The 25,424-nt window shown below is 35.2% G+C and overlaps 2 protein-coding genes across 2 annotated transcripts; one reads left to right on the top strand and one right to left on the bottom strand.

Annotated features, from left to right (window-relative positions):
- Window positions 1–790: 790 nt before the first annotated feature.
- Window positions 791–20,164, bottom strand: LOC115450965. Its single transcript, XM_030179144.2, has 8 exons — window positions 19,945–20,164; window positions 18,845–18,938; window positions 10,152–10,294; window positions 8,228–8,393; window positions 7,525–7,655; window positions 6,994–7,131; window positions 3,463–3,640; window positions 791–2,925 (listed from the first exon to the last, which is right to left on the bottom strand). Exons 2-8 carry the CDS (start codon window positions 18,917–18,919, stop codon window positions 2,779–2,781), a joined length of 978 nt encoding a protein of 325 aa, XP_030035004.1. The 5' UTR covers window positions 18,920–18,938; window positions 19,945–20,164; the 3' UTR covers window positions 791–2,778.
- A 509-nt stretch (window positions 20,165–20,673) lies between these two features.
- Window positions 20,674–25,390, top strand: LOC115450963 (probable ATP-dependent RNA helicase Dbp45A). Its single transcript, XM_030179142.2, has 9 exons — window positions 20,674–20,886; window positions 21,097–21,290; window positions 21,762–21,973; window positions 22,251–22,386; window positions 22,586–22,755; window positions 23,077–23,304; window positions 23,886–24,013; window positions 24,487–24,640; window positions 25,044–25,390. Exons 1-9 carry the CDS (start codon window positions 20,811–20,813, stop codon window positions 25,372–25,374), a joined length of 1,629 nt encoding a protein of 542 aa, XP_030035002.2. The 5' UTR covers window positions 20,674–20,810; the 3' UTR covers window positions 25,375–25,390.
- Window positions 25,391–25,424: the final 34 nt, after the last annotated feature.

Genomic DNA, 25,424 nt, shown 5'->3' with positions numbered 1-25,424 from the left:
TCGAGATGTTCCCACGGTCGGTTTATCTACTTTTTACCAGCGATAAGAGAATCAAAATAGTTTAAAACATGAAAACGTTGCGATGCAATGGTGATGACGTCAGTATTTGTATATTTTCGTCCATATTACTAAGATTCTGTAAAGCGTCGTTAGCCGAGTATTATAATGACTAGCTTTGAATGCAGTTACTTGTCCTAAGAGGGACTAGGCTAACGTTTAGTATAAGACATCAAAAACGTAGTAACAATAACGCTAAATATAAAAACCATCTACCCATTACATGGGCCACGAGACTGAACCAATTATATAAATATATCAGCCCTATATACTGTGCCACTCTTCGGCACGGGCCACCTCTACAACTGAGAGGGATTAGGCCTTAGCCCACCACGCTAGCCTAGTGCGGATTGGTAGACTTCACACACCTTCGAAATTCCTATAGAGAACTTCTCAGGTATGCAGGTTTTGTCGCGATGTTTTCCTTCACCGTTAAAGCAAGCGATAATTCACAAAGATTACACACATAATTTTAGAAAACCTAGAGGTGCGTGCCCTTGGGTTTTGAACCTGCGGATATTCGTCTCAGCAGTCCGTTCTACACCCAACTAAGCTATCGCCGCTTTTGAAAATATTGCCAGACAAAAAAGGAGAAAGTTTTGATATCATATCGTATCACCTTTATTTTACAGTTGGTTTTACGTTCGTTGTTCATTTTGCTCCCATTTTCACGCTTCAAATACTTATCGTGATCTTTACTAATATTGAAAAAGGTAAATAAATAGAACGTAAATATAAAAACGCTTTTATTACTCTAGTTGCTACAGATTCCTTAAACAATAATTTAGGCTAAAAAAAAACTTAACTAAAACGAATTATAATAAAAATACATAACTCACTTCAATATACCGGTTTTGCCGGAAATATTTGGTTTATAATTAGGAGTAGAAAGTATTAAATTAATAGCAATGATTTCTTCAGCTTGCAATGTGACACCGGAATAAAAACCACTACTTATTCATTGTCATACGTATATTTTTATGACTACCCTTAGAAAGAAACTGAAGGTTATAAAAGACTATTAGTTTAATATGTATAAAAATCCAAAAATAGGTTCTTTACTTCTGATTTTATAGCTGTAAATACAATTTGTAACGTCCAAAAACAAATTCGATTTCATTTATTTTAATATAAATTTTGTGACGTATTGAGCGTTGGAAATTAAATCCATATTTTAACCACAAAAAATAAAAGTTAAAACAAATTGCTCTCTATTTTAGATTTACGCAAGACCCATTCGTCACAAATCCAGACATAGTACCCTTATTAATTTAATAGTAAAAGAGAATTCGGATAGTTTACAGCAATTTATCTTTCATTGCAAAAGGTAAAAGAGAAAGGAACCTAGCCCCGAATTCATCCGTTCAGTCGATGACGATTGTGTCGACATATATTCAGTGGCGTAGGTAGGCATGGGCGAAGTGGGCCCTAGCACACGGCTTCATTAAGTGCGACTTTTCAAATCTATATGCTTTTCAATATTCATCTACCGCCCTTTTCTATTTTTTCACATCATAAATAGGTATGTCGTGTCAAAGCATATTTGGTAAGATACATTTATTGGGTAGATCTTGGGACCGAAAGAAAAGGGGTCTCACTGATTCGACTTCGCCCATGTCTTTATTAGTGTATGCTACGCCACTGCATATAATGTATTTAATTAATCCTCTATTGGCCGTTTTAAGTTCGTTATATTTATTATATTACAGCTTACAATTTCAAGATCCCGCTTATTTTATTTAATTCAAGCGGATATCGTAGGCAGGCGGGCTTTTTGGCGGGCAGATTGAAACTAATTAATAGAAAATACTTTGAAAGATACATCCTTATCTTGAGTGGAGAGCTTGGAGTTATATCACTGTCTCTATAATCTATGTGAAGTTATTTGTTTGCATTTCATTTCAGAAAACCAAATTAACCCATACCAAGCTTATCTAATCATGTAATAAAATCAAAACAAAAAGATGATTTTTTTATTGTTATTTTATAGTAGGGCTACCATAGTTTATCTGCCGGTGGTTTCACCAATGTCGAGTAATAGCTGATATAAAACAATACAATAGTTGTCAGGAATCAAATAGTTGTTGCCATGTCAAAAAAAATAATGACAAGGTCACCAACCACAGGCCTGACAATAAGCGCCATCTATAAATCAACAGTACCAACAAAGAATGCACAAACCGCACTGCACTTAGCTCATCCGCCCGAATCACTAGTTGAGTTTCATAGTACCAAGTAATTTCACTAGATGTCGTTACCGGTAATGCCCACTACCTAAGGCCCACTGCAGAATTATAATAAAATTATGTTAATAATTTTTTGACAACAGTGCTATGAAGATATACGAGTGTATGTCTGTATGACGTGATAATGCTGCTAATATAAGGAAAAAGTACATATTTGTTTTTTTCCACATATAAAATATTACGTAGAAATTTCCTTTTCCTTAATACTGTAAATTACAGTGTTATTCTTTTTTAAATACAAAATTTTGATATTTTTATTGTAATCTGCACCATCCATAATCAGTCATGATTCCAAAACTATCATTAATGTGCTGCACGCCTTATTGGATAGATATAAGAGTTAGGGAAGGTTCCGTTATTTTGGGTAAAGATATCTTCATAGCATTCGACTTGGCAGTCACCACAAAAAAAATCATTGGGCTGTCTTACATAACAAAACTATTTAGGCCAATATAGAGTAAGGTGACCACACTCTCTAAACTCGCATCCGCCGCTCGACCTTATCCCGCTGTGACACGAGTCCGTACGAGTCGAGGTGCGAGTACAACGCTTCGAGGTACTCCTTCGGGTGGAAGATGTAGTGTTGTACGTGCGGAGACTTGTCCCAGCATTTCCAGGTGCACTGTGGACAACGTAGTTCACTTTATTTATATTGTATGGCAAACAGTAATGTGGTGAGTTGATAATATTAATATATATTGGAGTTGTTACATATTTCGGTATATCGGGTATGTCATCGACATTGTTTTGTCTCCAACACTAATTCAATTATCCCGGTTTCAAATTAAAAAATCATATTATATAGACAGGTGGGTACACCCATAACTAGGGTTGCCAATTTACATATACATCCTGGACACAAATCAAATTAAACTTTGGGGTTAACAGGATTCGTAGTATGAAAGTATGTTGTATTGCGCACACGGTACGATACTGCACTAAGTTTCCGGGTTTGAATCCCGGATCTGGAAAATTAACTTTAGGTTTTTCTGCTCAGTATAGTAGAGTCTGGAATTTATGCCCGATAACGCCATAGTCTCGCACCCTATTACATCATGGGACGTAACATTCATGCCGAAAAGTGGATGCTGTGGATACACTTCTGCCTTGTCCTTTGTAAGCAACAGACAAGCGTGTAGTGTAGCAATATAAGGTGTACCTTAATCCCCATCTTCTCCCAGGAGTCGTGCACGCTGCGGTTAGACCGCTCCGCGCCGACGGGGTCGCTGCGGGACAGCAGGAACAGCGCCGGCGCACGGCACAGCGTCGTGTGGAACAGCTGCGAGGAGCGGATGTAGTGCGACGTCGCCGCCTCGTGGAACGTCTTCATGTGGTACCTGGGCGATGAGACATAAGTGTTATTTTTCATCAGCGGTTATAGGAAGTCCATTACTGTACAAATGTCTAGAGACGAAGTGTGAAATTTTGCGAAAGGAAACCCGATATAACTTATACGCACTGATATGCATAAATGTGGTCTGCAAATCGTTATAATGATAATTACATTTGACGGCAAGAATCAGGTTATATGGACCCATCGCCACTGCAAAGGTCTCTCGTAAAGGTTTTCAGACCGACTTAGGGCCTGTATTTAGCAAATTCGTGTAAAGGGTGGAGAGTAATGGCAAAAGCCCCTGTGATTACTAAGGGACTGTTTCACAAGTATTAAGTTTTTATTAGACTGTTCTCGCACATCTGATGTAGATAGTACTCATTTGATTGCCACTTGGGAGGATAGATAAGTTTGATTTAGTATTTGGTTGTCTTAAACAATCTGTGACGAATAGCACTTACTCAGAATTTGTGATATGGGCACTAAATCTAAAATTCTCATGAACTATATTTATTAATAGTGTTTAATCATAATAATATTAAAGCTGTTATTATGATTATTATCAATGTAATCATAAATTATCATTGTCTTATAATCAGATTATAATAATTTGTTATATTATTGATTCACGCCATACTTATCTCTAAACAGACTTGTACGTCTAGAGGCAGTATTAATAGATGCTATTTATTTTCGCTATGAAGTGTATCAGCTGAGAGGCTGTCAATTTATGTTTGCTCTCAAGTGTGATATTAGTTAAGATGCTGTCAAGTTAAAGTCAGTAACTTAAGACCGTCATTCTTTCATAAATAACATTTGAAATAATATCTTAAGATGTGGAGTTTTAACAGTTAAGTTTTGATAATTAAACAGCGCCGACTCAGCTGAAAACTGACGCTCAAATAACAGCTCAAGTTTTGTTTTTTAAATGGTTCATTATCTTTAATGTCTGTTTAAAATTATACTCAAACGCGAGACTTGTTTGTCGATACGGCTTTAAGTCTTAGGGGAGGTAGACAGCAAACATATCACTAGAAGTTAATAAAGTTTGGTTTACACTGAGGAGTTTCAAGCATATTGCTACTAACTCTTGTTTTGTTAATTCTAATGCATACATTATCACGATTGTATTCTTATGTTTATTAAACAATTACGCTATCTACTCAGAATATAAAACATAGTATTTTGCTAATGGCCTATACTAGATAGGGGTCCATGCTAAACAAAATTGTACCTATCTATAATAATTATAAAATAAAAATATATTCCAATTTTATTGTAATTCTATTATAATTGTAGTCATGTTTTTTAAAGAAAAAATACCGTTGTAGTCTGTTTTGCGTGGATTAATAAAAGGCGTTTTTTAAATTATATTTTATTGTATATATTAATGTTTGCTATTTTTCTTTTTTAATAATACTTTCTGTTATTTATAAAATAACGTACTTTATAATATGGATAATGAACTCTTGTTTCATTACAGGTATTTTCATTATCATCAGTCGATAAGTAGAAACTAGAATCATGCGTCGTGGCGATAAAAAGTCTATTTGTGTTTTGTATTCTCGTCTCTGTGTTACGAGAAATGCTTCTCGTATGAACCAACCTTAATACTGTTTCTTGAATTTTGATGTCGGTATTTTACGTAAATTTCTGCAATTTAATTTATCTTTGAAGGAGAGAATTTTAGATTGGATCAGATCTCAGATAGTTAAATGACGTCATATAAAAACGAACTAATCCTTTCTTCAACATCGCATAAACGTCAAAACGAGTATTTTGGAGATTCATGAGCATTTAATTTGTTTCTAAAATCTTTGTGACTCCTAAGCAGTAAGTTAGTGGTATTTTTTGACGTTGAAGTATTACTTGTAATACTGCCAATAAAACTACGCAATAAGTTTGTCATAATAGTGTCCATAATACTTTCTAGTTCTTAACATTAAAAATGTCTCTTTCGCACTCGGCAAAGTGACTCGACTGCAACTGATGGTTACTGGAGTGGGGCAGGTAGATCATCAACTGACAGCCGACTGTCGACGAGAGATTATTCCTCGCCAGTCGACACAATTGTGCCGGCCTGTTTGAAACTGGATACACAGGATGATGTCGAAACGCGACACCTACGTGGACCACTATGGAGAGTTTAACACGTTGTGTACGGTGGTAGCTAAACTGATGGATACAAATAACCTACATGACAATACAAAAATAATTTTACGGCAGACTAAAGATTATCCAAACAAAACAAATGAATAAACTAATCGCAAGATAATGACACACGTGTCTGTATTTAGTCTGAAATTTAGATTTTTATCTTACCTGTGACGGAAAATTTAGCAATCACAGATTACAGTACTGACTAACGCCCACGTGCACACGCGTAATGATAAAAACGATTAGACCTAGTTACTCGAGGCCGTCTGTAAACATATTTGTTTGAAAAATCATTTTGTGGTAACCATTTGTGTTATCATTTTATCTAACTAATATATGATAAAGGTTTGTGAAAATGTTTGGTAGAAGTGAAGACGTAAAAAGCTGAACAGATTTGGTTGAAATTTGGCATATGGATAGACCATGCACTGGATTAACACATAGGTATCACGGTAATATGCTCCCAAGGAATATAATGTTTTTTTTTTATGTGATTTTTACATGAAACTAGCGTCGTATAGGTGATGCTATGAAAAAATTCAGTATTTTAGTGACTTGTACCGGGAACGGTTTAACACGCGGGTGAAGCCGCGAGCAACACCTACGTTTAAATAAATGATTCAATATTAATCTAGGATGTCCAATACCTATGGATTTAGGTGTATACCGTCAACAAAGTACAGTCAGCCCCAAATAAATGTATAGGTACACGAGTAAGGACCAATTATGAACTTCTCACAAAGCAATCATTGTAGAATGTCTTCCAACAACGCATGGCTTCATTTACGGCTGATCGTTCATAATATTTAATCGTTTGAAGGGAGACATAAGAATTTTAATGTAGATACAGTTAGCCACAAAGTTAGCTGAACTAACTTAAAACTTTTAATCATGTATACGCGTTAAATATAATACAAGCATTTATTTTTCTTGTTCTAAAATAAAATTAACCCTTTGTAGTCAAACAAAGAAAAATAATGGCAAGTACACGAGGTTTTTTATTAGATCTGAAGTTTTGAATTTATTCAGCAAATTTTGTGGCATATTGTTCATAATACATACATGCAACTTCCTTTATTTACAAAGTATGCAAATCCAACCCTTTCCATCATGTCCTCATTGGTGAGTTCCAACTGTCATGAGCATTATCGGTAATGAAATCTTTGAAATATTATGATTTGCACCAGTATAAGTACTCACTCCATATAAGCCCTGAGTGTTTTCTGCATGATCTGGTTCTTGGGGAATACGGCGGCGGGCACGCCGATCGATATCTCGCTGATGTCAGCGGCAGAGTCCCACACCTGCGCCACCACGCGATCCAGCACCGGTTGGTACCTAGAACAGAAAAAAATGCGTCTATCATTGACGTATATTCTATAGACACGAACGTCCATATAAACTATTCGTTCAAAATCTGAACTAAAATGGCAACCAAAACGTTAAATTGTACCGAATAAAAATACTACTGCGTTAAAAGAAGTGAAAAACAGGGTCTTTTTTTAAAAAAGGGTACCTACTTAGTACTTATAGCAGGAAAAAAAATAAAAGTCATTTTTTACTATCAATTTATATTTTATTCATTAAAACTCAGTTGCAAGATTTGACCCGAATTCGACCCCAAAATGACAAACCGCGACTCTAAAAAGTCCTGGCTAATATTTTAGGTTAAATAAAAGCTTTAAAAAAACAAAAAAAAATGTTAAACAGCAATTTTCCAATACCACTTACCGTTCCTTATCCTTCATGACGTGTACAAACACCTCCCCCCACATGTACCCGCCGACCGAGAACCCGTGCACCACCAACGGCTGGTCGGTCTCGTTCGACGCCATGAAGTTCAGCAGGTCGCCCGCCACCAACTGCGTATACCAAACAATAGCTTTTTCATTACTTTTAATTCTAGAGGGGTTGGCAGTGGCGCAAATAGCAACTCCAAGACTTTTGTAAAACGGATGGACCCACGAAATTTTACAATATAAGTGGCCAGAAATCAAGTTTGGGTTACAGTGAATGTAAATAATGACCCTTACAAACATAATATGTGTAGTATAAATATATTTATTACAAATATCTTTAGATAATATATCGGTACTACAAGAAATAAATTTCACGGAGCGAAAGAAAAATAATTGTATAAATGAATCTATGATAAAAAATTCGGGTTTTACGTATAAAAGAGCATAACCTTGCGTAACCCCACCCTCCCCTAATGAGAAACAAAACAATGTATAATTTAATATTTTGTGAAAATAAAACTAACTTGTGAATCATTAGAATAGAAAAAAAATCACCCACGAAGACGCGCCCTACTGTTTTCCCTATCGGTTACAGTATTCGTGAGCAGCATGTCCTCTTACCCCGCCACACCCGCTCATAAAGTGGTGGGGCGCATCTACGCGAATGAAATGATCTATATAGTAGGATAATGTACCTGCGATCCCTTCATGGGCCACATGAGCTGCCACGGCGTGCAGGACACGGATAACACATCGAAGCCCTGCTCCAAGTACAGCGTGGCGTACTTCATCACGTGCTTCTGCCGCGCCAACAGCCAGTTGATCATCACGCATAGAGGCCTGTCTCGAGGTTTGTGTAGTCTGGTGGAAAAATTTGGAAACTTGCAGATCTATTTCAGTAGTGCTTGAAGTAATACGGCAGACACTTATGGTCCCATCCTTCCCAATCCTTGATCAAATATTCTGTGCTTTAAGACCGGCGCAGCAATTATGATTCTTTAAGAATTGTGTTTGTTCATAAGCAGTGGTTATCAGTTAACATTAGATGAAACAGTTGTATCTTTATCGGTCTATGATATAAAACATATTACTACATTGTAGTTGTGTAACGGTACGACTTCAGTGCTGAGGACTTGGGTGCGATTCCCGGGTCGGGCAAAGTGATATTTGTTTTTTTTACTCAGTATTAGCCCGGTGTCTAGAATTTGCGATATGGCGATAGGCTCGCTCCTATCACATAATGGAACGGAATACACACGGCGGGAAGTGGGTACACCACATATGCCTCTGCCTACTCCTTCAGACATAAAAAGCGTGAGTGTGTGTAGTACTTTGAAAAATGTATGAAAAATACTTTCAGCGACTGAAAGAATCAGGAACGTGGTTCATGTTGCACAAGTATTTAACATTTATCAGTGTTAGTACGGGAAATTTTAAATCTGACAATATCGCTAAATCAAACCCTCATAAATCGTAACACAAAGTATCCCGTTCATCGTTCGTTTATATATTTCAATAACAATTTCCAATAAAATTATATTTTACCAACTCAACGTTTATGTCACGCTTAACAGCACGTGAAGACTTTACACGTCATTAGAATGATACATAATTCTGCATCAAAATGTGGTTATTTCAAAACGAATGCATGTGGAACAAATAACAATAGACTTAAGGTACTCTCCCCAGGAACACGGTGCTAACAGTATTGTTAGAAGCTATGTACTCGACATTTATGAAACAGACAATTTAATAGCCGAATTCAACGAAAGGTCTGCACGCGAGACACCTATATACCTAAGGCTTTTTCTAGAATCGAAACTGATCACATTAACCCATAGCTACATCCATGAATTTGGACTACTCAGAATTCTAAAACAAAGCAACTACTGGTTGTAACTTCAGTTACTCTTTCTCTTTTTGCCAATATTTACTTAAAAACTGCATGATATATTTGGTATCTTTAATTCAGTATACCTGGTTAAAATTATGAGCACACATTGTCTTTTTGATTATATGCCGTAAGTTGAGGATATATCTATCATTTTGCCTCCGACATCGACAAATGTGTCTAACACTTCAACTAAACATTTAGAAACTGCATGGAGTGTAGATTCGCACTCAATGAAGCCAATAAAGACGTCGTTAAAATTGATACACGGTTGACAACCGGCCATCGAGCACTGTACGATGGCTTGTAATTGATTCATTACTCAGTCTACAATCCAATACATAATATATGCAACGCTAAACAACGAGCTTTGATCGGTTATTGTGTCTGATTCACGATTACTAGCAGCCATTACTATTCTAGAACCTAGAGCTATGCACAATAGAACTAGCCTCAAACTAGTTTAGTAGCCACTGAACCACAAACTCAGAGATTATTATAATTCATCAAACTGGCAAATTCGTTTGTTGCATTCAACAACCTCCATGAAGGCAATTAATAGTTTAATGATATGATAATAACTATTGTATAAAACATAAAAAATATTGATAACAATAAAACAAATGATATAAACATAGACACTATCTTCACTGATACTACCAAAGGCACCAACATTACAGCAGATATAGTAGATAAAGACTACACAAATACAATACCTTAGTACTTACTTCATGGTGACGGGGTCGGCTTTGAGCTTCACCTTGTCGTTGCTGATGTACTGCATGTTTTTGGTGATGTCCTGCGTGTGCGCATTTCGATCAAAGCTGACCATGGCCACAGGAGCACACGATAACAGCGAACGGAACGGGGACTGTGGAGAACGAAAAAATAAATTGTAATATATGAAAGAAGTGGGTCATTAATACTTAAGGATGGGAAGATAATAGCAGAAATGTTTTTTTTTTATACGAACACGGTATAATTATCACAATCCGGGCGGATATACAACATATCGTACCATCAGCAACATGTTCCATAAAATTGTGATTACTAGGGGCCGTTCAAATATAACGTAATGCAATTTGGGGGGAGGGGAGGTCTTGTAAAACGTTATGATGTGTTACAGGGGTGGGGGGCTCTCGTACAAAGCGTTATGTATCATTGTTTTTTTTTATTTTAAAACAATAACAAAGGTATTTTATCGATTTTCTGGTATTTTGCGTAAAATAAGAATCAAGAAACTTCAAAAAATGCGTTACGTAATACTTGAACGGCCCCCTATTGCTGGCTTATGATCATGAAAATTATGGCTGATTAAATTGAGATTACCAGAGAAACATATGTGGGATAACTGTAAAATATAGTGTATGGAATACTGTGTTGATGGGCATGTGTTGCATGAGAGACGATGTATGGGCCAAAATTGTGAAGGGTATGCTAAGGTGGTATGGACATTTGTAGGGGATGGATGATAGGAGACAGGATGAAGACTATATCAGACGAGTAAAAGTGGAAAAGTAATAAAAAAAAAATTAAAAGCAGGTCGAAAATACCCTAAACCGGAGTGAAGGCAGGAAAATGATGAATGTGGAAGAAGCGAAAGTAGTATGCCAGAATCGCCCATAGTCTCTACCTATCCTTAATGGACTAGAGGCCTGATATTATGTATGTATTGCTGGCTCGATTAATATGAGTTCAAGTAAGTTTCACTTACTACATATTCCTGACGACTTTACATGTAAAAGACCTTTACCAGGAATGAAAGGCCTAATGCGTTACAGGATAAAGCAGCCTATATTAATCAAGACAGGATCTATCCGTGTATCACATTTCAAATCTATTTAAGAGTTTTCACTTAGTCAAAAGTAGTAGGTATCGACATAAGATTGATATAATCTAGAATATCAGATACGGACCTAACCTACTTCAACATTTCCTGCTTTATTTCACAGGAGAAAGTACGACTAACAAATCTAAAGGAAAACAATGCTGGAATTGACAACCTATCTTGTGGTTATGTTACGAGTAGACCATTGAATTATTACATGTAATAAATAAATTTTAAAGCACTTATACTTTGGATATAAATAATTTCCCAGGCTATTATGATTACCTTCACATGTTTTTAATTTTTTACGCTCTCGTTCACCATTAACCAGGATTTACCGGATGTTCTCGAAGGAAGAAAACATTTTTTCGCACATCTTGGGACGCACACAAACATTTATAAAAAGAATCCTGCAATTTTTTTTCCAGGATCGATACAAGCTAGTTCTATGATAAACAATACTGTTTATGCGTCATAGAACATTGTAAATTTATCAATCATTATAAAGCCCATGAAGGACACGAGCTGTACAACTTAACACAATGTGGTTAGCACAAGGAACGAGGAAAATATTAAAGATGCAACTTCCTTGACGTTTAGGAAAACAGTTTACGCATGAAATATACTATGTCTGCTTTGGCTCTACTTGAGAAAAGGTAACAGATCATTTTTACAACGTACGTGTGCATGCTGGAATGCATCCCATACGATGGTGTTTCCTTGTATTTATGACAAGTCCTTCAAAAGAGTCTTAAAAAGATTTTGCCGTGGCTTGGCTGCGCCTCTAGCATTGCCACCACCACTTACCATCAGGCAGGCAAGTAGCTGTCTGCCTTCTGAGGCATTAAAAAGTAACATAATATTAAAAGGATGTTTTGTATATCTACAGAGATAATATTAAGAAAACTTTAGTCATGGGTTTTAAAAAATCATCTGTATAGTCAGGAGGGCCTATTCCGTCTAACTATTAATCGATTTGAAAAGATACTTATGCGTATGAAATAACATTCATTTACTTCCCTTCTCAACAAAAACATTGACGATGATTCAAATGTTTAAAGTCCAGCCATGACTATATTGCTTTCAATACAATAATCGTGATCCTAATCTAATATTACGATGGAACATAACACTGTACAACTAGTACATAATGTTTTGTTTTCAATTCATAAGCGCTGCGCAATTGTGCAATCTACGTTAGAACTTAGGATATATTTTTTTTTAAAACCTACAATCGAGGAAATGGGTTACATTTCGTAGTCTTCTCCCGTCTGCCCATCCTAAGAAGGTCCTTTGTCCACCCTCCACACTTCCCTTCTCCAGATATCCCCGGTCGCTAAGTTCGGGGATTCCAGTATCCCATTAGCAGGTTTCCCCCGGTGTTGACTGCGGGGTCCGATACACAAAAAAAACATACATACGTACGGCTAACATACAGTTCAATTGATCTTGGTAAATGGTTTCTTTAGCTTTAATGTTTTTTTTTAAGTCTGATGGGCCACTTGAATAGCTCAGCGGACTATAGTTCGAGAACAGCTGGCAAACTAATTTAATTACAATTAAGTAATACGAAAGTTAGTTTCTCAGTTTGTCGTTACTTTTGAACCCAGAATATCTACCTTTTTCAAGAGACATGAGATGACATGAGATTAGTGGATAGGTTTAAAGCTAATAACTGAGTAACAGTATTTTATGATAACAACTTTTCCAATTCAAATATAATTTTTAAGAATATATTACATTATGCATAATTTACACAACATAAACAAATAACGTTGATGAAAATCCGCTTTTAAATCTGGCGATATTCCGAACCAACAACCCGCAAAACCCGCTTCTGTATCAAACTCACGGCGCGCGAACTGCAACAGCCTTAACAAGTTCAAGGCGAATGTACATAATTCTACGTAATCGCAAATAAAAACATTGCTAAAACGAGTCAGGTTCAATGCCAATGCTCCGACATGACTCAAACGTTCAAGTGTTTATCGCGATATCGCTGGGCCGCGTGGTGACAGAGCTGGTACAAAGTCCCTTATTCAATCAGGTTATCTCGCTTCGGGTGAATGTAATCTTTAGTAATAAATAATTAAAACAGTAGCGAGGTTATTTGATTATGTGCATCATTTGTTCCTTGTAGTTTTAAATTAGGTGAGTAGGTTTCTCGTGGGCGAGAGTAAGTCTGATTAGTTAGAGATTTTTGTTACTAAGCCAGAGATACTCGATGCAAATTATGCTGCTTAGCAAATCGTTGAGTGTTTTTATTTTACCTTAACTCAGTAATTTCTAACTATAAAAATAAATTTTGTGTTAGACCTCATTAAATAAATCCAACTTTATATACTTATTTCTAAAACTTTTAATCGAGAGATCTATCGCGAAAGCCAATTAACGTTACTCACATTTCATACGTATGCACTTACACACTAGCAATATGAATAGAAATGCAACAAGTTAATGTGTTCCGGCTTTTTCCACTGCGTCACACATTCACGTGCGAAAACATCGCCTAGTTTATAGTAATGTGTTTCTATTTACGATAACTTTGGCTATCGACTGTATATAACGTTATGTGGATTTTATGGTGCATGTGTTGAGAATAATTATTTATTGATTACAAATCTTAATTATGATGATAAATATTAAAATTTACGAATTTTATCACGGTTTTAACTGACTTCGAAAAAAGGAAAAATTTCTCAGTTCGACTGTATTTTTTCTTTATGTTTGTCACCTCAAAAATTTTAACTGAGAGAACCGATTTTGATGATTCTTTGTTTATTTGAAAGCTGGTGCTTTCCGTGTTATGCCATATAAATTTGATTGTTATTGGACCCTGGACTTCGGAGATACATTAGAAAACTCTTAAAATTGTCGTCAAGTATGATGTCCTCAACGTACTGATTTTTACTAACACAACACAGGAAAAAATAAACACTTTTTAACAAAAATCTATGCCGCTTTCAAAAACTCCTAAAAACCAAGAAATATTTTAACATTACCTATATACTGGTTGCCAATTTTGGAGTCGATGCCTAATAAAAATTAAACATCGCCACGGTAAATCGTGTTTTGTTCTTTAAAAAAAAAACAAACATGTATTTAGATAGATATATGACTACATTTTTTTAACAGTTATGGCTGCCTTGCCTACCGTATTGCATTGAGTTTATGCGGTTGCCGGGGAAGTCTCAATTTAGGCCATAAATATGTCAGTCACGTGTGTATTCGGTAATAGGTCTAAGTAGTTAATTCCGAGTTCAAACTATCTCTAGACAAGGATTAATAATCTACCATTTTACTGTAAGGAGGTATAATATACTTTAAGACGTATTAAAGAGGATTATTATACTAAAACTATCGTGTAGTATCGGACCCAATACTTGTATGTTATAATTAATGATTTATAAGATTAACAAAATAGAATTCCATAGTACATAAATACTACATATAACATATTCGTACTAAGATAAATTGTAGATAATAAGTTAACAAAGTAATCTTGCAATAGTCAACTACTTACTTATTATAATATAAAATATAATTTATTCACAATTTTCATGAAACATATTGAGATAGGTACGTAAAGTTACAAAATGTAGTAACTAGAAACTATTATTACTAGCATATCAAACGGTGCCAAAACAATGTGGCGTCTAGATTTTTGTTATTTATAATACGTACTAAAAGTATCTTAAATGTATTTGGTAGAGGAAATAGTACCTATAATTATATGCATAGAAAAACTGTTACGAAAATTAAACATAATTATCTGCGAGCGTTACGCCTGATTTACACGAGACGAGTTTCTCGCTCAACAGAGCCTGACGAAGTAAATAAATATTTCGATTTCTCTTTTACTACACGCTTCTATCGATAAACTCCTTTAAGATGTCATTGTTGTTCTAAGTATAAACAAATGGACTACAGATCAGAGAATTCTGAAATGCGCGCTCGCACATAAAACTCTTCTCAATCTCGCCTCTATGATGCGAGAAACTCCCATCTAAACATGCTTTAGAAGTAAAAACCATATTTATTATAACCCATTTTTTCTATAGCTCCAGGCGAGTGAAAGATTCAAGGATAAAAAGTAGCCTATAGAACTCAGGAGAAATGTAGATTACTACTGGTGACACAAAATTCAAAATCGCTTTAGTATTATAATTCTTAAGATTAGCACTTCAAACTGTTTCGCCATATATAGTGTACATTAGTCATTACAAAAATTGTGTAATGAAAATCCTCGAGGCCATGTTGGTTACCGGGCAGTCTAAAATGGCTAAATCAATAGAAAAAATTGTACAAAAACACATAATAGCAATCTCATCGCGTGACTATCACCCGACGTAACGAGCCAATTGCACGTATGTACGACACAATAATGACCTTGAATTATATCAAAGTGGCTCCGTATTGTCTTGATTGCTATTAATGGTAAGTATGCTGTATAATGCAATTGGCAAGTATTACAGAGAATGCGCAACAGTCGTTAGTTGCTATTATTATACCGGCCTAGTCCTACTAGTCTCTAGAAGAAATAGGCCAAAGGATGAAGGAGGAAAAAAACGCATTTATCTACTGCACTGTTTTAAGATAAGTTTTTTTTGGAGGCGCCACGTATTATGGACCTTCGAAAGGGCAGCGGCGGTGGAATATGCCCAAAATACGTGGCGCCTCCATTCATATCAAAAACATATTTAATATTACATTTTAATGGCAGATTTATTGTTAAATTTTGCCCCTATAGAACCTATGATATAATGCATTTAGACGTAGGGGCGTGGACTTCACTCGGTAAATTACCACTAAGCGTATTGTGCATGTCTTCGTTACTCTAACTATCTACCTCATCAAAAGGTATGTAAAAATATGTACTTATAAGTTTGGTAAGTGGTAGTTAATACTTAATTATAATTAAAGGAAGTTTAATTGGAAAATTTCAAAAACAAATCTTATGTGAATTTGATAGACTACGATAAAATATTATATATGATTTTGTAACTATTTCTATGATTGCACGAGTTGACTTCGTTCAATTGCTTCCACGAATGTGTTGCAATTCGAAAGGGCGATGAACTAGGTGGCGCGGTACTACAATGGGCATCAGCATCTACCGTCGACCAGTGTAAGTTGGCCCGCGACGTCTATTATTTTTTATATAATGTCCATATCTTATAAAACTAGGCGTTTTATTTTTAGATAAACTCGCCTTCACACGCGACTGCGCGCGCGTGTACACCTCATTAGCTCAGGAAAAAATTAAGTAGATACTTTTGAGTTTCGGTTAATTTTGTTGCTAATTATACTAAATTTAATATTGGCATATGAACTCTACAAATGAGAGCCAATCGCCAATGCCGGCATTTCGTAGCATCACGCCATCTGAAGCCCATATTTATAGACCACTAGTGACCGACTGACCGACGCTGGCCAACTTTATATGCCACAATGTAACACTGTCCTTCACCTTTACCATTAAAATTAATCACTAAATACGAATATACAATTTTCTTTTTATTCTTATTAGACAATTACCTATTATACTCGATGTACTTGAGTTGTGAACCGTAGGGTTTTGGGTTCGTATCTTATCAAAAAGACATGTCTCAGTTGTACGGGGAAAAATATTGTGCCTGATATAGCAATAAATCCGTCTCCTATCACATCATGGGGTGGATGAATATACTCTCATAAACTCGGTTTAATATGGGTGCATTTTTTATGCTTCTAACCTAACCTAATCTAACAATTCGAGTATAACTGTAAACATGTGAGTAATGGATTATCAGGTGTTACTTGTAAATGCTAGAACATATATTTATATCTAAATATTTTATCACAAAATTCCCACCGACTCTCCCTTCAGTATTGAAGTGGCTTAGATCTAAAATCCCTACCAGTCGTTTTTTTAGATATAATTCCTCAGTTTTACGTAATGTCATTGTTAGTATTATAACACCGAGCAATACGTTAAGTGCGTTTGGCGGTATAGCGACAAGTAGTCTACAATCTCCGTACACCATGGCGCCATGGCGTGGTCGTCGCACGCGCGTCCCTCGTGGTGCATGACGTTGCGCGTACGCAGTTGCCAAGTGCATTATGCAACACATATCAATGTAATCGCGGCTTTATTTGGCTTATAATATGCATCGATATGGCGTACTTTGGATATTTCCTAAGTAGATACCTACTGACTTTTGAATACGTAAAGACAGAAAATATATTTTACTCGGAGATAATCTGAGTTTATGAGTAAACTAACGCCGAATTCGTAAACTTTGGTCAGCCTAGTACAATACCGTATATTTTTATACCTGCATAAAATAATATCCGATTATACAATAGTTACTAGCTTTATCTGTTAATTAATTTCAATTCAACTAGCCAGTAAAAACGATACAAGTTACAACATATTATTATAATCTACTAATATTATAAATACGAAATATTGTAAGCAGTAAGGTGTATTATCACGCTGATATTAAAAGTGGTAGACAGAGGATAAAGAAGTGTGCGTACAATACACAATACAGCACTGAACAGTTTATAAATTGCGTGGATTGAATCAAGGACAACCACATAAAGAGCTCCATTGCAGTCGGCAGCATGATATAACATACTAGATAATTCGTAATGTATTGCACTATTTGTATATAATTCATTATGATGGGTTAATGAGTTTATATAATTGCTTCACAATTAAGATGGAAGCGTATACAAAATTAAACGTACAGTAGAAACCGGTTATAGCGACGCTTCGGTTATAACGCCTAAATAGTAAGGTCTCTTATGATCCCTTCGATGTCGCTCTTTTATTTTCACAGTACTTAGATACTGAGAAAAATAACTTTGTTCTACTTTATAAGGTGCTAATACGTAAATAATATTCATAAAATATTTATTGTTTACATTTAAATATTTATCGCCTATTTAGCTATAGAGACATGATAGTCAACAATAAATAATTCTAATGCCAGATAATTTTGCACCAAAACAACAACACATTGCTAACTGTCAAGTTTGGATTTCATTATATGAAATAATATTTTCATAACAAACCAACACACCTTAGTAAAATGTTGATTATAGGATAGATGCGATTGTCTCGGTGGCGTAGTAGCAATTGTACACGGTATGAGTATGACTACTGCAATAAAGTCTTGGGTTAGAATCCCAAGTTGGGCCAAAAAATAATTGCGACTTTCCATCTTAAAAATTACTCAGTTGCATCTCGAATTCAGGAAGTTGGTGGTGGTACCCTAGAGCATTGGACAGCCTGTAAAATCGTTGGTCTGGGTCCTTATCTCTCCGGACTATGAGAATGGAGGCCTGTGCCCTTATCCTGCATATCTAGACAGGTATAGGTACAACAGAGATCAACTGGTCTCTGTTGAGATTGGCCGCTGTGGCCAAAATTCGGCAAGGAAGGAATCAATCATAGAACAGAAACACTTTTTAAGCACTCAAGTCTATACGCAAGTAGAGCAAGAAGATCCAAAATATTTGACCATTAAAATAAGCCTCATAATGGAGGCTGATCACAATTAATGACATACAAACAAAATGAGTAAAATAAAGCTATTAACTTACACATTTACCACCCGTCTTCATTCCAACTTTCCCATGGTTCACAGCCAGAGACACAGCAGTCCTGAACACTCCCATTTTGATGTGAAAATTTTACCTGGGGACAAGTGTGTTTACCTTTGACTGTTGAATAATATGGGAATGAAAAGAAAACATAAAATTATTCAATATATTTATAATTTTGAATTATTTTATAATATTCTTTATAAATTTCAAAATAAACAGCAAAAATATATAGTTTGTCAATGAAAAATAAATATAGGGTAATATTTGAAAAAAAAATATATCAAAAGTTACTCAATTAGCCCAAAGACACTCATACATACAAAAGGATCAAAGATCACTGAACTAAATGCATCATTACTAAAACAACATAGAACTGTAGTAGTGTACTGAAGTACTGGAAGTGTTTGATTGTAATTAACACTACCAACAATATTTGTATCCAGGTGAGGCAATATCATTGCTATGATTTATGTGAGCCATAAATAATATTCATTAAATACCATTTTAATATTTATTGGGTACTTATTGTTTTAATAGACATGGAAACCTTCCTATGTTTATAAACATATTAAAATTTTATTAAAGATTTTTTTGCCTGGTAAATTTTAGAGAAAAACTAAAATTAGTTTCAATCAACTATTTTATAAGGTACATTATTTATGTATGATAAGCTATTCTTGTCTCCACATAAATTTACGCTTTGGTTTATTAGAAACGACTGGCACTTTTTGCCTACAATACCGAAAAAAAAGACGTGCGAAGATGATTTAGATGCACATGTATTTACTTATTAAATTTATGACTAGCGGCCCGTGTATAACGGGATAGCAATCGTCAAATTACCGTGCAGCAAATAGGTACTGGGAACGATCGGTAGATCGCTTCACCGCAGTAACTATGTCGAGTGAATTATCAATCATAATAATTTATGGCAAATAAAAATTGGAGGTGTGAATTAAACTAATATAAACGCGATAACAACTCTTTTCGTTGAAAATACCTTCGTTAATATATTTTTAACATAAAACGGACATTTTATGTTAAAAATATATTAACGAAGGTAGTTTTATTTCGTGAATAAAGTTTAGTAAATTTACCTTGTAATTTTTCAAGTAATTTAATTTTTGATATATATTACAAAAATACTAGTGTAGCTATTAGTTCAGATCGACAGAAATTAAAATCCAAACTCAGTTCACTCACACCACATCATAAAATTACAAAACTGAAGCAAGTACCACTCAAAACACGCACTAAATACGTGATGACCTACTGACAAATGACAAGTGTTACCAATTACCATGTGTAAATATAAATGACTAAATAGTACATTTTTTTTTACGTAAGCACTAATATTATACTACATTGAAGTCCAGTAACTAGCCCTAAATTGGCCATTATTCTTTAGTTAGTTAGGTCAGCACTTAAATTTATATTTTGTATTAAATTCATCTAAAAAAAAAAACACTTTCGCTTACTGATCATAGTAATATATAAATATTACTATGATCAGTAAGCGAAAGTGTTTTTTTTTTTTTTTCATCATAAGATGTTATAACGACTCACGCAATACCGTTTTTAATCTTATTTTTTTAATCCAATTCCAATACTAAAACAATCGAAATAAGTTAATAACGTAAGCATCACAAAAAATAATATTCGTTTTGATGGTTACTTTTTGCAATGGATTGAAAGAAGCAACTGGGATCGTTTATTGAAAACGGTGGTGAATCTAAGTCACTACGTCGACATTTCTGAAATATCACAGCTCGCAAGCGGAAATATTTGAATTTTTTTCTATAAACCGTAGTTTTTGGCTGAATTTATATTGACAACACTGATTACAAATGTCAACGTCACATGGCCATACGAATTGCATTTTTATTTTGCTTTTGAGGTTATATTGGTAAATATGATGATAACAAATATTTTTATATTTTAAGAATAGTGTATCAAATAAGAAATGGACGAAAGCAATGAAAAACAATTTACAGAGATTGGCGTAAAGCCGTGGCTTATCAAACAGCTGCATACATTAGGTAAGTACTGTTAAATAGAAAATTATGAATACCTAAATAAAATTCACTTTTAAATTATCCATATTTTGAATTGTTTAATTGTATTTAATATTTACGATTAGGTATTGTTTTATAAACCGAAACGAATAAATACATAGCTGTAGAGTGTTTCTTTGAAATGTTTCGTTAATTTGATACCAAGAATTTAGAAACAAATATTGTGATTTCTAGGAATAAGATCGCCAACACCTATCCAAAAAGGATGTATATCGCGGATATTGGCTGGGGACGATTGCATTGGTGCTGCTAAAACGGGTTCAGGGAAGACTTTCGCTTTCGCCCTACCTATCCTACAGCATTTAGCTGAGGATCCATATGGGATTTTTGCATTAGTACTCACTCCTACACACGAGCTGGCTTACCAGGTAAGATATTGAGAGTGTGTATAAATAATTAAAAGTAAAATTTAAAATACCTACCTCCATGAATAGAGCATAGCCAAAAAAATAACTTCTTTGTACTTGATGATTTTTAATTCTGGCTCTCTCTAAAAAAACAAATAGTAGTAATAGCAGTAGCATAGCTTGCCCTATAACTAAATTTTTTGGGGGCTCTTTGGGTCAGTGCAAACTTTTGGGTGCCTGCTTAGTTTTATGTAGGTATGGACCAAGAGGGGCCCCAAACCTGAGGGCCACATATCAGCATGTCGCAGTGGTAGCTACGCCCCAGAGTAATAGGCTGCCTCAGTATGTTGTGGGTGGAAGACACTTAGCTCACCTCTTGATATGTCTATATTTCTAATTTAGTTATCCTTTTCCAACCATACACAAAATATACCAATTTTATAATAATCTATCATGGTCTTTGATATTTAAGTAATTTTTTTTTCTTTGTAGATAGCAGATCAATTCACAGTACTCGGCCAACCTTTGAAATTGCGTGTATGTATAGTGACAGGGGGTACAGACCAAATAGAGGAGTCATTGAAATTGGCCAAGAGACCACACATAGTGGTTGCCATGCCGGGGAGATTGGCAGATCATATCTCCGGATGTGATACTTTCACTTTGAAGAAAATTAAGTATTTGGTACTTGATGAGGCAGACAGGTGACTTGTTAATAACTTGGAATATTATGTGCAAGGGCCTTAATTTTATTGTTGGAAAAAATTAAAATTTAGTTCAAAGCAAGAAGGCAATTATATGAAGTATTAAGCAAGTAGGATACTTCATGTTGAATACTGTTAAAATATTATATTTGAAACAAAATTTGACTTATACTTAAATGAATAGTTTATTTTTAAAACCAAATGTCTATGTGATCAAGATGCTTCTAATAAAGTAACACAATAGATTGACATGTTTTACTACATTACATTGTTTCAGACTCTTCAGTGAATCATTCCAAGAAGATCTAGAAACAATATCCAATGCGCTGCCAGCAAAGAGACAAAACTTGCTCTTCTCAGCCACTATAACGGAAGATGTCAGAGAATCTAAGATTCTTCCTCTAAATAAAGAAGTAAGTTACTATCAGAAAATACTGTGATTTTATATTATTATTTATATTTTTATAATAAAGTCATTAGTCATGTATATTACTGTATTTTGAGGTGTATTTTCCTAAGTAGAGACATGTTATGACAGTAAACCTTAATAACGGAAAACATGGTTTGCATGTATTTGCGAAATAAGCAACAAATTTCTTTGTATTTGACCAGAAACTGCAGATATGGACAGAGACTGACCCACAGCTGACCGTTTCGACCCTAGACCAGCGATACGTTGTGTGTCCGGCGTATGCGCGCGACGTGTACCTAGTACAGACGCTGCGCAAGTACAGGGAGACTAAGCCTAGCTCCCATATTATAGTCTTTACAGACACTAAAAAGTAAGCCTTGAAAATTTAATATAGACTTTTTTGGGATTCCTTCTCAAATTTGCGAACTGTCATTTACATTTTGCTATTCATTTGCCTAGACGTTACCAGTTTTATGCTTTCCTTTGGCAGTGCGGATTAGTCCATTGACAGCTCTCACTATTCTGAGCAGAAAATATAGAATTGAATCTCAAATTCCAACTTAAAACATGAACCACATAAAACTTTGATGTCCTATTTTTCAAACTGCATTAAAGTTAATAATCCCACCACATACCTTCTGTGTCCTGCTATAAGTCTGTTAGTAATGGCGTTAATGAAATCCTGTTTTAGAGAATGCCAAGTGCTTTCCATGATGTTGAACGCGATATCCATGGACAATGTATGCCTCCACGGGTTCATGAGGCAGAGGGAACGCGCCGCAGCACTCACCCAATTCCGAAGCAACTTGAAGTGCACGCTGGTTGCTACCGATGTAGCGGCGCGGGGTCTCGATATACCGACTGTAGACCTAGTCGTCAATCACAAGCTGCCGTTGCATGTTAAAGAGTATATCCATAGGTATATTTTGTTTGTATAAATTGACATAAGTGTGACATTTGCAGAAACAAGTTTCCTTCCATCTAGTACCAGAAATTAACAAATATCCCTTATAAACGGTGCGTTGTATAACTTCAAAATCTTTTGCATTTATTGAACCTGTAATAAGATATTTGACTTATTTTTATTTATAACTTTTATAAAATAGTTACGTCGTATTAATTCTAAAACAAAAGAAAGCATTGAAATTTGGTGAAAAACCTTCAAGTTATAAGCCATTGAACTTAGGTAGTAGGCGTGAGTGTCAAAAAATAGAAAATGGACGAAATAATTGCGTGTGACGTCAGCTTGCATTACGATGCGTGCGAAAGAAAGAGATGGCGCGATTTCCCTACTCGACGCCTACTCCTGCCCTTAGCAATATTTGAAATTTGAATATCTGCCTCATTGCTTATCGAATTTTAATGCTGTTTTCGCAGAAGGATTACTTCTTTTTACTAATTGTTGTTACATATTAAAAAACACACAAAATCAAACATAGTCGAATACCCTGTTGTTAATACAGGTTTGCGCTGATAAATTCATTGACACTAATATTCCAGAGTGGGAAGAACAGCTCGTGCTGGTAGAAGTGGGTTGGCAATATCCCTGATCACTCCTTACGATATACTTCGTTTGGGCGAAATTGAAGAACAAATTAAGACTAAACTGACAGAATACAAAATTGACGGTAAGCTAACTTTTAATTATTTTAGAATAATTGTGAGTGATCACTAAACTAAAATACGTTTTGTTATAAACAATATTGAAAACACTTTGGGACATTAGTAGTATTATAAATATTAGTAATCTTATTCCTCTGACACTACATAATTCTTTTAACTTACATAAAAATAATTCTAAATAAGAATAAATGCATCTGTAAATCTTTGCTTGGTGGTTAGTTGTTCTCGTTCGCAGTACGACACTGCTGAGGTCCTGTGTTAAAATCACGGCTTGGGCAAAGTAATATTGGGTTCAGTCAAGAATCTGGATTTATGCCTGATATGTCCACAAGCTCGTCCTCTTATGATTTCATGGGACGGAACACAAAAGGGGCAATGTGTATGCCTTGGTTGCCTCTCTGCCTACCACTCCTTGGATACAGGCGTGATGTGTGTGTTTATATCTTCAATTTGTATGATGAATTGCCGTTATTTCCAGATGACGAGGCAGTGAAGGTGTTCACTACGGTGAGCGTGACGCGGCGCGAGCAGGAGGCGCAGCTTGACAACGAAGAGTTCGAGCAACGGAAACGGAACTACCGCCACAAGCGCTGGATACAGGCCGGCGTCGACCCGGAACTCATGGAGCAGGGGTGAGTGCACTCAGGCATATAGGTTGTTCTAAAAATGGTTTTTGTTGTACTATACTAGATGTTCATCAAGGATTCGACCACGTGACTTATATTTCTTTTGTTAAAAAACTCATTGTATAACCTGGTTCATTAGACACGAATCTAAAATGGCGGCGCTCATGTTCTCTCGTTTGCACACTAGTGCCATCTATACTCACTCACACGCGTACCGCAGACAGAAAAATTATCAGTCTTGATTTGCTTTCACGCCGTTTTAATGCGCTCAATAACTTTAGTTACGAATTTATGTTTATTTCTAACAAGCAATTAAATATACTCACAAACCTTATTTATATTTTTACGATAAGAAGAAAAATTACGATTTTTTTACTTCTTTTTTAATTATTCCTTATGATCTCACCAGGTTGGAAGAAATGCGTAGAAAACGAATAAAAGCTGCGAAGAAAGAGAAATTATCGAAAATAAAGCAATTGCAATCACAATTTAAAAACGATGAAGAAGGAAAGAATGAAGACAGATTAATTTCAATGGAGACAGAAGACGCAGACATAGATAAAACAATCAAAGACAACTTGAAGAAAGTTAACAAAACCTTAATGAAGAAGGATGATCGGTTCAAGAATGTTATTGGAAAGATAAGTAAAATTAAACGCAAAGCGGATAATGCAAAGCAGAAGTTAGAAGCAAACGAGATTAAAAAGAAGAAAAAGAAAAAAGTTACAGATGAGAAATAAAAAAAGTATATTGTTATTGTGTTGTTCATTTTTACCACAACTATTTATTC

The sequence above is a fragment of the Manduca sexta genome, chromosome 7 (assembly GCF_014839805.1).
Source record: "Manduca sexta isolate Smith_Timp_Sample1 chromosome 7, JHU_Msex_v1.0, whole genome shotgun sequence".
In the NCBI taxonomy this organism is placed as follows: Eukaryota; Metazoa; Arthropoda; class Insecta; order Lepidoptera; family Sphingidae; genus Manduca; species Manduca sexta.
Note: the sequence above shows the minus strand (reverse complement) of the source record. Positions and strands in the feature narration are given on the sequence as shown.